This window comes from Psittacula echo, assembly GCF_963264785.1.
Source record: "Psittacula echo genome assembly, chromosome: Z".
Lineage (NCBI taxonomy): Eukaryota > Metazoa > Chordata > Aves > Psittaciformes > Psittacidae > Psittacula > Psittacula echo.
In genome coordinates, this window is record NC_137742.1 from 82,716,270 (window position 1) to 82,729,556 (window position 13,287).

Consider the following 13,287-nt stretch of genomic DNA (forward strand, 5'->3'; position numbering starts at 1 on the left):
AAGTAGAGCACAGAGTATAATATCTATGCCTAAGAGCACTATGGCTCTAGTTTAATCCTTGTTGGTAATTGGAATTTGGTTAGTAGTGCATTCAGAGTGTAAATAGCTATTGTCTAATTGCAGTTCAGTGAAACAGGGCTGACTTTTCCTCTGACTTCTTTTACACATTTGTGCTGTTGCCAGCATTGCACAAGTTCACACCGGATGCCTTCATTTTTGGTGTCAGTGTTTTGGGAGTAAATACGAGTGAAATGCTTTAACTGGTCCTTGGAATCTTAAAAAAATTTGTTGTCTGCCTTTCAGACTCCAGTGATCCTCAGCATTTCACATTTCTGCCTGAAAGCACAAGAGCAGCTCTCCAGTTTGTACTGGGCAGCTACTGAGCACGTAAAAAAGAAGTGAATTGCATCGTTCTGCACATTCTTTGCACTGCGGGGTTTGAGGGTGTTGATAACACCATTTCTAATGCGCTTCCCTTGTGTGCTGTGTGATGATACTTTGGGAAGAGGTGCAGCTATCAAAGACCTCAAGTCTTTGGAGAGCTCATCTTGTTAGAGAAATTTGGTAGATCTGGAGGAAAGTTGTCATTCATCACAATAGCATAATTAAGATATACATTGTTTATGGTAGAAATGAGAGGGTTTTTCCTATTGCTGTGTTATCTGTTTAAGGAGAAAAAACCCCACACACAAACAAAAAAACCCAAACAAAAAAAACCCTAAACCACAGCAACAAGTACTCAAAGTGTAAATAAATATCTCTTTAGTACTGTATGAGGCACTTTTGACCCAGCCGCTTCAGTGTCAGTTGCGGTTACCACTGCATCTTCCTCCAGAGTCAAAGGGCTCCAGCTTTTATTCTGAAAGGATAAAAGATAGTGTATGTACTAAATATGCATGATCTTTTAAATGTGGGATCTGAGCATGTGGAAAAAACGCATTGTGAGGACTTCTGATTTTTTTGATCCATTGTAGGCTTTTGTAGAGAAAATTGACTTTACTCTGTTTCACTGGTAACTCCTTGGCTGCTAGGAAAAGTCATGCTTTGGTGCAGAGGTCTCCAAACATTTTTGATCACACACTTCTATCAGGAAAAAGACTTTTGAGCATCCCACCCCCCCAAAAAAAAGTGTCTTTATTTGTTTATTATTAATTTATTTATTATAAATTACAAACATGTAGTTATGTACTGATGTATTATGTACTTTATAAAACATATACAGAATAGAAAGTAAAAAAGGACGAAAAAAGATCAGGTAAACATTATTCTAAGACTATTTTATTTATTTATTAATGGTAAAAAAATACATTTTTCTTCTCATGCTGCAATTGAATGTCTTCTACATGTCCTGGGGTGTCTACACTCTGCTGCCAAGACCACTGCAGTAGTGTGCACAGGAGACAGAGGTGAAATTAGGGGTCTCAAATATATTTTGTTTTCATTGCACCACTGACACATTTCTAAATGAGAAGAAATTAATTTGATTATTGGGAATTGAGGCCATGTTTCCTTTTCGTCAGTTTCTCTTTTCTTTGGAAAACAGGTGACATCTTTGCTGCTGCAGTCCTTGTTGTAAGGACAAAGCTGTTGTAGCCAGTGAGAATTAGTAGTTCTTTAGCAAGGCCACCTGATTTTTATCACAATTATGCCTCTTCATATGGAACTATGTGTTTCTGGAAAACTTCTATGTTTTCTATTGCGAGCAGAAGACTGACGTTGGGAAGAAGTCCACCCTTCTTGTTCTCAGTTCCTGAGGAATGCATGTCTTTTTCAGGCAGAACAACATACACCAAAAATGAGGACTATAATGGAAAAGGACACCATGTTCTTTTGAGTCCTCTGCTGCATTTCACTCTCTGCCCTTAAGAGCCCAGTGGGAGATTCTTCTCAAGATGTGTGACTCTCAGAGCACTCTCGCAGCATGTTAATATTGAGTGCTCTTGCATTTGAAGCACCCACAGAGCTTCACAGCAGGCTGAGAGTAGTGTATCATCTTTGCCAGGACCAACTATGGTCTTCCATGACAGTGACTCTCAGAAGAGCCACTACACCACTTTGATACATGCTTACAAACCATGACAAAGGTGTTGAGATCTTTGGGGCTCACCTTGATGTGAGACGTGTTTGTGATGCATGCCTCCAGATGTGGACTAAAGAATCTGCCTGTGTGGTAGTAAGGTCATGAAGACCAGAATTAGAGCAGAGTTTTAATGCTGGAGTTTTCTTCTCATTCAATGATTACATGCTGTTACACATGCTCAGCTGTGTTAGTGCTTGGTAACCACTTACTGAGAGGAGTGTTACCAGATCACTTCTCATGTCTTCTTTTTCCTGGAAAGTGCAAATCTGAAGAAGATTTAATGTGGAGGGACACTGTGGTGCCCAGGGTGCTGTTTATATTCCTCATGCATGGCAGATGAGAAGATTTCCTCAGATAGACCTTTTGATCTATGGGAAATCCATGAAGTGCCATTAATTTCTGCTCCTGAATTGTAGAAGTGTGTATGTTCAGTATGAAATTTTCTCAGGAGCCTCCTGCATCCTTTTCCTGTTCCATCTTTGCTATAATCCTTAGGAGGATCAAAAAGGGGAACTAGGGGTATATCCAAAAGGATTTCATCTGTTCCAGATATCCTCACTAGCTTCAGCTCAAACTTCAGTTCTGCTGTCAGAGCAATGCCATCTCCCGCATCCTCGTTTTGATCAGGCTTTTTGGGACTCCTTTCATTGGGAGGAAAAGACCATGCAAACAGCTCTCTAGTGTTCTGTTCTAGTGCCATTTTAGACTGCTTTTCATCACATTAGAGCTCTGTATTAACTTTGAAAGCTGTAAACCTTGCTGGTAGGATTACACCTTAGTACCAGCGCATTCAGATTTCTAACTGGATCTTCAGAAGTGTTGAGGGTGTTCCTCCTTCATATCTGTGAAGCCACCACATGATGTGTAGTATTTTGAAATCTTTAAAAGCTATAGCCACAGTCTAAGTCTGGTTGTGTTAACAAATTATCAGTTGCCTCTCTTAGGAACAGCAGAATTGCTAAATCAGATGCCACAGTGTCTGGTTATTGTTATCTGGAGTTGGTTGTTTTCTAGAGATAGGTTAGTCACTGCAGAGTTTGTTTGAATGCTCCCAGGAAGAGAACATGAAAGCACTGAGGATTGAGGACTACTGCCTGCAGAGCTCTTCTAGCATGACCATCCTGGGTCTACCTCATCCTGGATACCCATGGTGGTTCTTTCCATGTTCCAATAGCTGTTATTCTCCCACATCACTGTGTGAGAGCCTGGTCTGACTTTGAGGATGGGAAAGAATCATCAGAACAGGGGTGATTTAGCTTACCTTTGCCCAGTGGGCCAGGTTAGCAGCACGAAAGAAAGTTGAACTAAAATTCTAGTCCATACCTAAAGACCAGCAGTTAGCTTGTGTTGAAATGGGATTCATCCCATGGGTTAAAGATCTTTGGAATTTTAGGGCAAAAGTAGAGGAAAGATCTCTAGTTAAGCTTTACAAGTTTCAAATAGTCATCTACATCAGTATTCTTCAAACCCAGGAATTTAGTTTCCTATTTCATCCTAACGGTAACATCAAGAGAACCATGCTATTTTTCTAGGATACAGTTGATGGTTAATGGTTTTCGATTTGTGATTCAGCCGAAGCATTAATGAATAATTTCCAAGTAGCTTTAAATGTGGATTCCTCTTCATTGTGGGGAGAAGCATAATGTTCTTGGTACATGTCTTACACATTGTTCCTTATAGACACAGTGACTCTGCCAGATCAGACATCACGAGTCTCAGTAGAACAAGGCTTTATGGACTTTGTCCCTTCTTTTACATTCGTATCTTCTTCATTCTATATTGGTGGAAAAAGATGCAATATGTTGCCAAAATACATTCCCAAGATAAAACTGTAGGTATGCTATGAAATGATACTTGAGAAGTGAAGCAACGGTACTCTTCAGTCCCAAGTCTCAGCTGTTAACTGAGTGCCAGCTAAAAGCTGACTGGGTAAAGGAATCTGTACAAATCATCAGAACATTGTGTAGGCACTCGTTAGGCTTCTGGACTCCAATAGCTAACACTGATAAGTGCAATAGATACCACTCCTCAAGAGCTGATTGAGAGATGAAGATTCTGTGTGGTCACACAGCTGCCAAAGCCTCTGGCTTTACTTATGACCTTTGATGAAGTGTTGTATTGCCCCTGGCAAAACCGGCTGCACAATAATGGTAACTTAAATAGAAATAGTCTCAGTGATGTTGAAGTTGCTAGTAGAGCATCAATTCTTGCCATCCCATTAGTCCCATAGGGAATTGCAGTGTATTGCTTCTACTGGGACTAAACCCGCTATTGCTCTCAGTCCTCCATTCCAGGACCATGGATGTACTGCCCAAACTTTACTGGCAGGCATCCTGCGAAGACTGGCTGGAGAGGAAGGATTACAGTAAGAGTCAGTTCAGTACCAAAGTGAATACTGCAGACATGTTGTCAGGTGAATGATGCTAGAAAATGAAAATTATTATTCCTATTTCGAAATTATAATTGTATCTCAGAACAGGTTTTTTATGAATAACTTAGAACAGCCTAAGGCCATTTTTGTAAGTAATCTATCCTGAAACTTCCCTTTATTTTACGACACTACTTGTGATTCTGATTTTTTATGCATTTTTTCACATATAATCTGAGTTAGCATTTATTATTTTTGTTTTAACAAGGATTGTTGTATCTAAAAGGTATTTAAGACAACTTAATCAAATAGCTAAAAAGGCTTTCCCCTCAGAGTAACCTATATTCCTTTTTCAGTCATATGGGAAATAGTGTTAGAACTATTCAGAAAGTGAATTGTTGTTGCACCCAAAGAGAACAATAAATTTGTGTTCAGTTTTTCCTTCTCTAAATTAGAAATCACAGTATAGACAAAATCATATATTATCCCTTATTCTCTGGTGGGAATAAAATGGTCATGTTTGCCTCCTTTTCTCTGTTTAACTTTGACTGCTGTGAACACTAGGAAGAATAACCCTGCAGCTTCTCTTTCTTTTTTTTTTTTTTTTTTTTTTTTTTTTTTTTTTTTTTCTATTCATTTTATACTTTTCAGACAGATTTTTCCCCAGGGTGAAACAAAGGTTAACTGAAATTTCCTCTGTTGTGTACCTGAACGAATCAGCAGTTTGAGAAGGAAATCCCATTGATGGGCAAAGAGAGTGACAGGCTCTATTTAAAGAATTCCCCCGACTGTGTGGTAGACCAACCATGCCATGAATTTAACTGTTCCTGTGGTCCCCATACTTGTACCCGCCAAAAAGAGAGAAAAACCTACTTTGTTCTGCAAATGTTGCACTAAGCTTTGAAAATCATGAGCCACTGAGTTTTGTGAATTAACATTACTAGCAGTGGTCAAGATTTAAAGGAAGCAGTGTTTATAGCGTGTGACAGAAAACAGAAAATCATGCTTACTTATGTAACAGAAAAAAACACATATTTGTGTTTTAAAATGTGTGCATTTTAGCAATTTGGTAGTGTACATATTTCTTAAGAATGTGATTTACGAATTATGTTATTGTTGGCTTTTTTCACAGCACATTTTTATTCCCACTTAGTGTGTGAAACATCTTACGTCTACATGACCGTAAGAATATATGGAATTGGGGTAGGTGCAGAAGGGCATGCACTTGGAAGAAGGTGCAGGATTTAACATTAGAGAAGTTGTCTGACAGTTCAGCTATAAGAAGAGAGGTACAGGGCTGAAGTGCAAATACTGGATGCCTGACACTCCATAAGAAGATGCAGGATGTCCTTACACCTGGACAATTTTTGAATTTCTTACTGCCTGCATAAATATCAAAAGCACGCATTTCTGCATGGTTAAGGGCTCTTAATTCACATGTATTTAACTTAATGACCTTTGAGTCTTGAGAACTGCAGCTCCAGCCCTGCAACCCTCAAGGAACATGCTGCCAGGGGATTAGAAGTACCATGTCGTAGCCTCCAACCATCAGACTTTTCTTCTCTTGCAGTGAATGTTAAGTCTTCTCCCACGGATGATGGCTACCTAAGTTTGCTTAAAGTTACTTCAGTAGGTCTTGGTTTGGTTTTGGTTTGGTTTGGGGTTTTGGGTTTATTTTCACTTATGCAGGACTGCAGAGTTGTGTTTTTTTTCTTTTTCATCACTGTTATGCTCTTGGCTAATGCTGCCTTTGCTTCGATCAACTTCTCACATTTGAATTCATTTAAAAATGGATTGAACTTTCTTGTTTCTTCAGTGTCATCCTTGTGATTTTGTGATGGTTTTCAAAAACATCATGCTGGATCAGATCAAAGCATTGCAGGTATTTGCCCAGTGACAAAAAATGTGCATATTACTGCACATATATATACACATGTAAGATATCAAGGGGAGAAGCAGGAGAATCTTTCCTTGCTATGAGAAAATTTCTCAAATTCAACCTCTGTCAATGATTACATAGACTGGTTTCTCTGTGGGAGTTTATGGATCTCTTAAAGTTGCATTAAAGAGATATTGACATGTAATCCATTGTAACAGCAGGTGTCTTTTTTTTTTTTTTTTTTTAAGTAAATCACTTTTTTCTCATCAAAGTGAGAAATCCCTAGAAGTGTCTAAGCAAAATACCATTCCTTCTCCACTGGAGTTAATATGAGTAACTGGGTGGTGCAGAAAGGGCTTCATGTGCTGTGGTTGCTGTGTGTCTCCTAGCCCTGGTACCCCTGCAGGGAATTATCCGTGTTGGGATGGAGCTGGAACTTCACATTTCCATTTTTTTGAAGAAGGGCTACTTGAACACAAAAAAGGTGAAGCTCATTATAGCAAATTACACTATAATAAGACTTGAATCGGTTTGGCTGAAACATAAACAGGATTTTACAGACATTCATAAAATGTCACAACGTACGTTCTTACAGATCTAGATGGTTTTTAGGGGTTTAAGTCTTACCATTTTAAAATGTTATTCCTTACTCCAGTAGCAGTAGAAGCTGTGTCCTGACATGCTAAATATTGTTCAAAGATATGTCTGAAACAGTTCTTGCCACAGAGGTCTTGCAGTAGAATGTAATTAGGTTTCTCTGTTCTTAATGTGCTATATTAATTAGCAGTCAAAATCCAATTTTTAAAGCCCAGCTTTGAAACATATTTGCCCTTCAGGCCACAAATTATACTGTCACAGCTTGAAGCAGCATGTTTCACTAAGTTGATCATAAAGTAAATAAAATACATACTGGATGTATTTTTCAATTAGAAGGAAGGAGGAAGACCACTTCCCTTCCCCTTTTAGAAAATTACTGTTTATTTTCAAAGTTGAATGTCTGTGCTCTGCAGCTTCTGTTTAGTTAATTGAGGCAATAAAACAAACCTTTGCAGAGGGGGCTGCACTTGCATGGAGAACAGGGATGTGTTTTCTCCTAGCTCTGATGAGTGAGATAAAAGTGACTTTTGGTGGTGTCAAAAGGACAGTGCCCAACTGCACCCTGCCGAGCCAGGGTAGCTGGCTCAGCCGCTGGGATCATTGGTGGTACAGCAGATAAGGAAATCTTCTACACAGTTTATTGTTTATTCTAAGTCAGTTTTTTGTTCTGTGGAAACAGATTGTTCCTCCAAGCAATTTTGGGGTTTGACCGCTGGTCCTTGTCCTCCCTCCTCCCCTCCTCTCCCTTTCTGGAACGAAAAACAGAAGGCTTGAATGCACATTGAACACTGGTCCTAAATCTGGCTTCACCGTGAGCACGCCTTGGAAATTTACATTTTCTTGCTGGTGGAGGGATACATGTGAATCTCAATGATCTTTCAGATTTTTTCTTCAAATAAAAGCCAAGTTGTTGCTTACTATTTATCCCACTGTACAGGGGCACAGGACAGGCAAAGTGTGATACTTTATACAGGAAGAACCATGCACAGAGCTTCCATTTTCATCTAAATGGTATATATTTTTCATCCTCTTCTTTCCGTGTTCTGCAGTTTCACAAATCAGTTTTTGCAAAGTATAAATGTAAGAAATTTATATGACAAAGTAATATTTTTCATTGATGTGTAGAAATCAATATTAAAAAGGATATAGCTTTTAACAAATGAAGATGAGGAAGAATAAAAGGAGATATTCTGGAAAATTGTATTAATATACTGCAAACTCACAGGACCCTTTAAGTAATGTAAATTTTGCGTGTGCAGCTTCACAGAAAAAAGAGGAAAGTCTTGAGATTATCAGAATAGTTTTTAAACTGCTGCTTTCTTAAGAGTAAAAATAAAGTACTCATAGCCACTTCCCTTAAGGCAGAAATCTACCCTCTATGTATGTGTCCATCTGAAAAAAGGGTGAAATGCTTTAACATTGGGCTGGCTTGGCCTTGGGAAACATCAGGTGGCAGATTTCATTGTGCCAGCCTTTTCTGAATACAGAAACTATCAGTAATTAGTATGCGTGGTTAATGCCTGTGCTTTGGCCTGAATCACCCTCTCAGTCTTGGGAGGGGGTCTGAGGCTGCTGGCTGGGGCTGTGGGGTGAGAGAGCATCATCCTTGGGCACCTGAGGTGGTGGTGAGAGATGACGGCTGCACATCCACCCGCAGGGCTGTGTAATGAGCCACCACCATGTCCTCGGGGAAGAGCTTCTCCAGACCTGTGGTCCCAGGCCTGTCGCCTGCATGGCTCCGAGCATTAAGGAGTGAAAACAAAGGTGATGGGTGCTATGGACCACGGAGAACATGGTACAAAGGAGTCTTCAGCATGCTGGTGTGTGTTGCGGCTGGAGGACAAGTGAAGGGCGGCAGGCAAGGCCGGTGGAGTGGCCAGAGTCGGCTCGTATGGACCCGCAGCCATCCAGGGAGTGGAAGTGCCTCTTGGACAAGTTAATTTATCAAAATACACGAACTACATCGGGGAGGAATTTGTCAACTTGAGCAAAGTTTCATGATTTATTTCATGATTTAGTGGCAGGCAAAATGCTGTGGTCAACGAGAAAAGTTGCAGAATTTTCTTGTTCCAAAGCAAGATTTCAGGTTCGTTGCAGTAGCATAACTCTTTCTACGTATTTCAGTGTGAGAAATTTATTATGAGTAAAAACAAAGCCTCATGCAATCTATTGTGAATTAGGTTTAACTTTCAGATCACCAAACAGATTTAGCAAAGAGAGATTTTGTTGTAATATTTCATCATTAAAGTTCTCATTTATTTTCTGATTTGAGCAAGTTTTAGTTTCTGGCATTAGGAATATTTGAATGGTTGTATCATGGTTTTCCCTTATGAAGCAGGGGATTTTGGCTGTGAAGAAGAGAAACTTAGTTGTTTTGTCCTCAGGAAGGGCATGCCTAATGATTAACAGGAGTTAATTCACTGTTAATTTTGATCTGTAACCTGTCAACAATCCTGCCTCTGCATGCCTATGAAACACAGCACTCACAGTACTGATTACCAGGGCAGAGTTTTGAATTACAAATATATTTTTCTTTATGAATTAATTTACTGAACAAGCTTCTGAGTAATAAATAATGCACTCAAATATGTCAGCATGTTTCTTTACTTTTAATGACTAAACACCAAAAGGCATCATTTTCCCTCTGTCATACCTGCAACATGCATCCACTGCAGAGAGCTAGCTCGGTGCTTTCCCTGCCACCCTCTCTGTGGGGACCCTGAGCTTAGGAGAAGCATTCTCCAGGGCTGCGGGCAGGGTACAGCCTCTTGCTCTGGTGGTGGCTTCTGCCCTGAGTGACGATGCTTGGGTGAAGAATATGTTGGGTACTTGTGTTGGAGTTCTTGCTGTGAGCGCTACCATGCATACCGCGGCGTAGGTATGACCCAGCATTCAAATTGCTTTACAAATAGGCCAGTTAATTCATTATTAATGTCTCTGTGATGGTCATTGGCATTGTTGGCATTAGTGTTGAAACTAAAAATATTTCAGAGTGCTGTTCAGATTAGAGCAGATAGTATTAGCCCCGACTTTCGGATGAAGAACAGCAAGCAGATAGCATGCTGTAAAGCACTTGTATATACCTTGTATATACCTTGATATACCTTGTATCCAGATACTGCATTACACACTTCCACTGAAACTATTGACATTTCCATTAAATGAAGGGTTAGACATGATGTTACAGATGATATAATTTTAATTTCTTGTCATCTGTCTTTTGTTGGAAATGAATAGTACAATCAAAAGCAAACAAATTTTTGCCTTTTTTTACTGTTTGTAAATCTTGGTGGTGTGATTTGTGTCAGTAACGTGTAGATGCTTCAGATTTGAATTTTGGGAGCAAGATGGGACAATTTGCATTAAAAAAGTCTGCAAACAGAGGGCATTAATGTGCACACAAGTTTTAATGGTTACTATAAAAGTACAGGTAAGGTGAGCGCCTCTGTTGACAAGAATCCTCCCTTAACAATGAAAAAGATGGTGTAATGGTTCAGCTGTCTTTACACAGTGAGAAGTGAACAGTGTTGGCATGCAGAATTTTTAAACAGCTGTGACTACATCCGTATTCTTTTAGCTAACTGCCTTTTATTTCCTTTCTGATTTTTTTATTTCTTCTGCCAGTCCAAAGGCCATGTGTGAGAAGGTTATTGTGTGACAGCTGATAATTTAGTGTGTCATCGTGATTTATTGCACATTACCAAATTCTGTTCTGAAATAGAGTTACTTAGCTTACAGTCTTAGTTGCTGTGGTTATGCACCGTCATTTTGGCATGCAGTGGTCAGAAAGCAGTGCTGAAGACACAGATTTTGTGAATTCACAAGAAGAGAATTTATTTTATGCTGTGTCTTAACTTACTGTTCCATATGCTACAGCTCTGGCAACCTCTGGATTTGAGCTGGGCATCTTCAGGAGTGCGGGCAAAGATAATTCAATCAGAAGCTTTGGAGCCTCTGCCTCGGAAGAAATTAAATCCTTGTCTGAATTTATGCTTTCAGAGGCAGGACAAGAGGGTGGTGTCAAATACAGTCCACCCAATAGCTGGAAATGTGCCAATTTTAAGGTGAATCAGATTTGCTACCAAGCAGGTTGATAGCTTTCCTTCACTGAAGATTGAATTAATTTCTTCACTTTGATGCATACATGACATTGGTATTGTCAGTTTCAGTAAGTTCAGTAAACATAATGTGGAATATATTATAGAAAAATCTTCATATAAATTAAATATAATTCATTTTATTTCTGTTTTTCAGGAGAAGATGATGTGGACTGGTCCATCTGTAATAAAGACTTAGAGGTAACACAGACAACCAAATTTTTCCATAATTGTTTATTTTTGTGTTTATTAATAAGCAGAGCAAGATAAACGGGATTGAAAATTCTATTTGTAGCTTCTGTGTGGAATCCTGAGCCGTGTCCTCCCAAAGGCAGGCATAGCATGAGCTCTTGTACAGTATGAAGAATTTCATGTGTTGGAGCAGGCACATGAGCAGAGAGGGAAAAGGATGTGGGAATCAGAGCAGTTCCACAAACTCTGTGAGAAGGAAGCAGGCTATTCCTTCCTAGTTTCTTCAAATACTAGTAGTTGTTTAGTGGCAGCTTTCCCATTCCTATAGGCAGCAGGATGAACTGTCTGTGTTTGGCCAGTCTCCCTGCGCTGCCTGAGTCTCGGCTCAGGCATTGGTACAGTTAGGCTGTAACCTGGAGTACTTGTGCAAGGTGTCACAACATCTACATCAAGTAAGCTTTAGCTGTAAGGTCCAACTCATTTTTTTCTTTTCCCAAGGTTCAGTAAAACTACATAATGAGGTGACATTAACAAATTATTTCCCTTTGGAGAAATGGTATTTTTGTACCTGTCCTGTTCACTTAGCCAAAATTTTAATTCAGTTTTTAAAATCTGTGATGTTTGGTAAGCAGTAAAGGTTGAGGATATAATTTTCAATTCTGTCTGCCAACACAGAAAGTGTGTGTGAGGTCACTGGAAGAGAGAGAGTTGTTTCCAGCTTCTCTTTTTTTCTTCTTTTTCCTTTTTAAATCTTTCTTTACAATTGCAAATTGCAGATTTGGTCTAGACTTGTATAGCATTGTACTTTGTCCAAGAAGTTTCCCTTTTTGTGTGCAAGGGAATGAGTAACTTGCATTTGCAATTAATGTTAGTTATATTTGTATTCTGCTAAAAACTCCAGTTTATCAGGAAACAGCATAGTGAGTAAAAGGGTCTTGACTAATCAAGAGAAAGCAAAACTTCCTAACTGCAATTTTAAAGAGCAAAAAAGAATGTCCCAAAGTGGAAGTTTGAACAAGATAATACTTTTCTTCTAGACAGTGAAGGTTTTCTCTATGACAGAATTATCCATTTCAAACCTGGATGTGTAAATTGTAAAAAGTTGTATTTCTAACTGAAGACTACTAACTGAAAGTGACCTTTACAGATTTCCAGTTCTAACAAACACTAAGCTAGAGAATCTCAAACAATAAATACATTTCTCTCTTATTGTCTCACCAGGCACAGATTTCTAACTATGGGAGTGTGAGGCATACCACTGTGCGGTACTACACAGCTGCTAAAAATGTTACCTGCAGAAATTGCAATAGACCAGGCCATTTGTCCAAGAACTGCCCTACTCCAAAGGTAAATGCAACACTTAAATTACTTGTAGATTCAGCTATTTTTTCAATACTCTTTTGTGCTTGCCATTAGAAGCATTGCTTCAGTGGTTTATTATTTCATTGAAAGGTTGCTCCAAGTTGAAGGATAACTTGCACAAGATCAGTTTACTATATAAAATTAGCTGTTTTGTGGATGTCATTGCCTTTATAAAAGAAAAAAAATCTGTAAGTATAAATGGAGCAAAAGAGAGTCAAGTATAATACAGAAACTCTTTTTTTTTTTAATCTGGTCAAACCAGTTTTAAGATCTAAGGTGTTTTTCAGATGTATTTTCAACAAGGAGAACATAAAGAATCAAAAAATCACCCTTAGTAAATGAATGAAAGCAGATACCTCAGTGATGAACCATGATATCAATAATGTTAAAAGTGATGGCCAAGGTGAAATCAGAAATAACTTTCAGCAGCTCAGATAGATGCCAAATATTCAGAAAATTTGTCCAGGGGCTAGAGGTTTAAAAATCAGTCCCTATACTGTGAAGAAGTGGGGGCACTTGTATGAGAGACTGGATTTTCCAGTCCCCACAACAGAGTGTAAAATCCTGAGACTGTTTCCCTGAGACTGTTACCCACACCAAGACTTTGGGTGATTGCGTCCCACCCAGCTGAAATGTAAGCCTTTGGAGTGAAGATACACTCACTCACTGGAAAAAATGGCTTTAAAGAAATATAGATCTGGCCTCAGAGTAG

General features: G+C 39.0%; 1 protein-coding gene across 1 annotated transcript in view; it reads left to right on the forward strand.

The window, feature by feature from the left end:
• ZCCHC7 (zinc finger CCHC-type containing 7) overlaps positions 1 to 13,287 on the forward strand; it is a gene marked incomplete at its 3' end in the record, with an annotated part of 119,778 nt that overhangs the window by 65,102 nt on the left and 41,389 nt on the right. The window contains exons 3-4 of the mRNA XM_080638352.1: positions 11,179 to 11,222; positions 12,435 to 12,560. Coding sequence (XP_080494478.1) covers positions 11,179 to 11,222; positions 12,435 to 12,560 — 170 coding nt within the window. The remainder of the gene's footprint in view (positions 1 to 11,178; positions 11,223 to 12,434; positions 12,561 to 13,287) is intronic.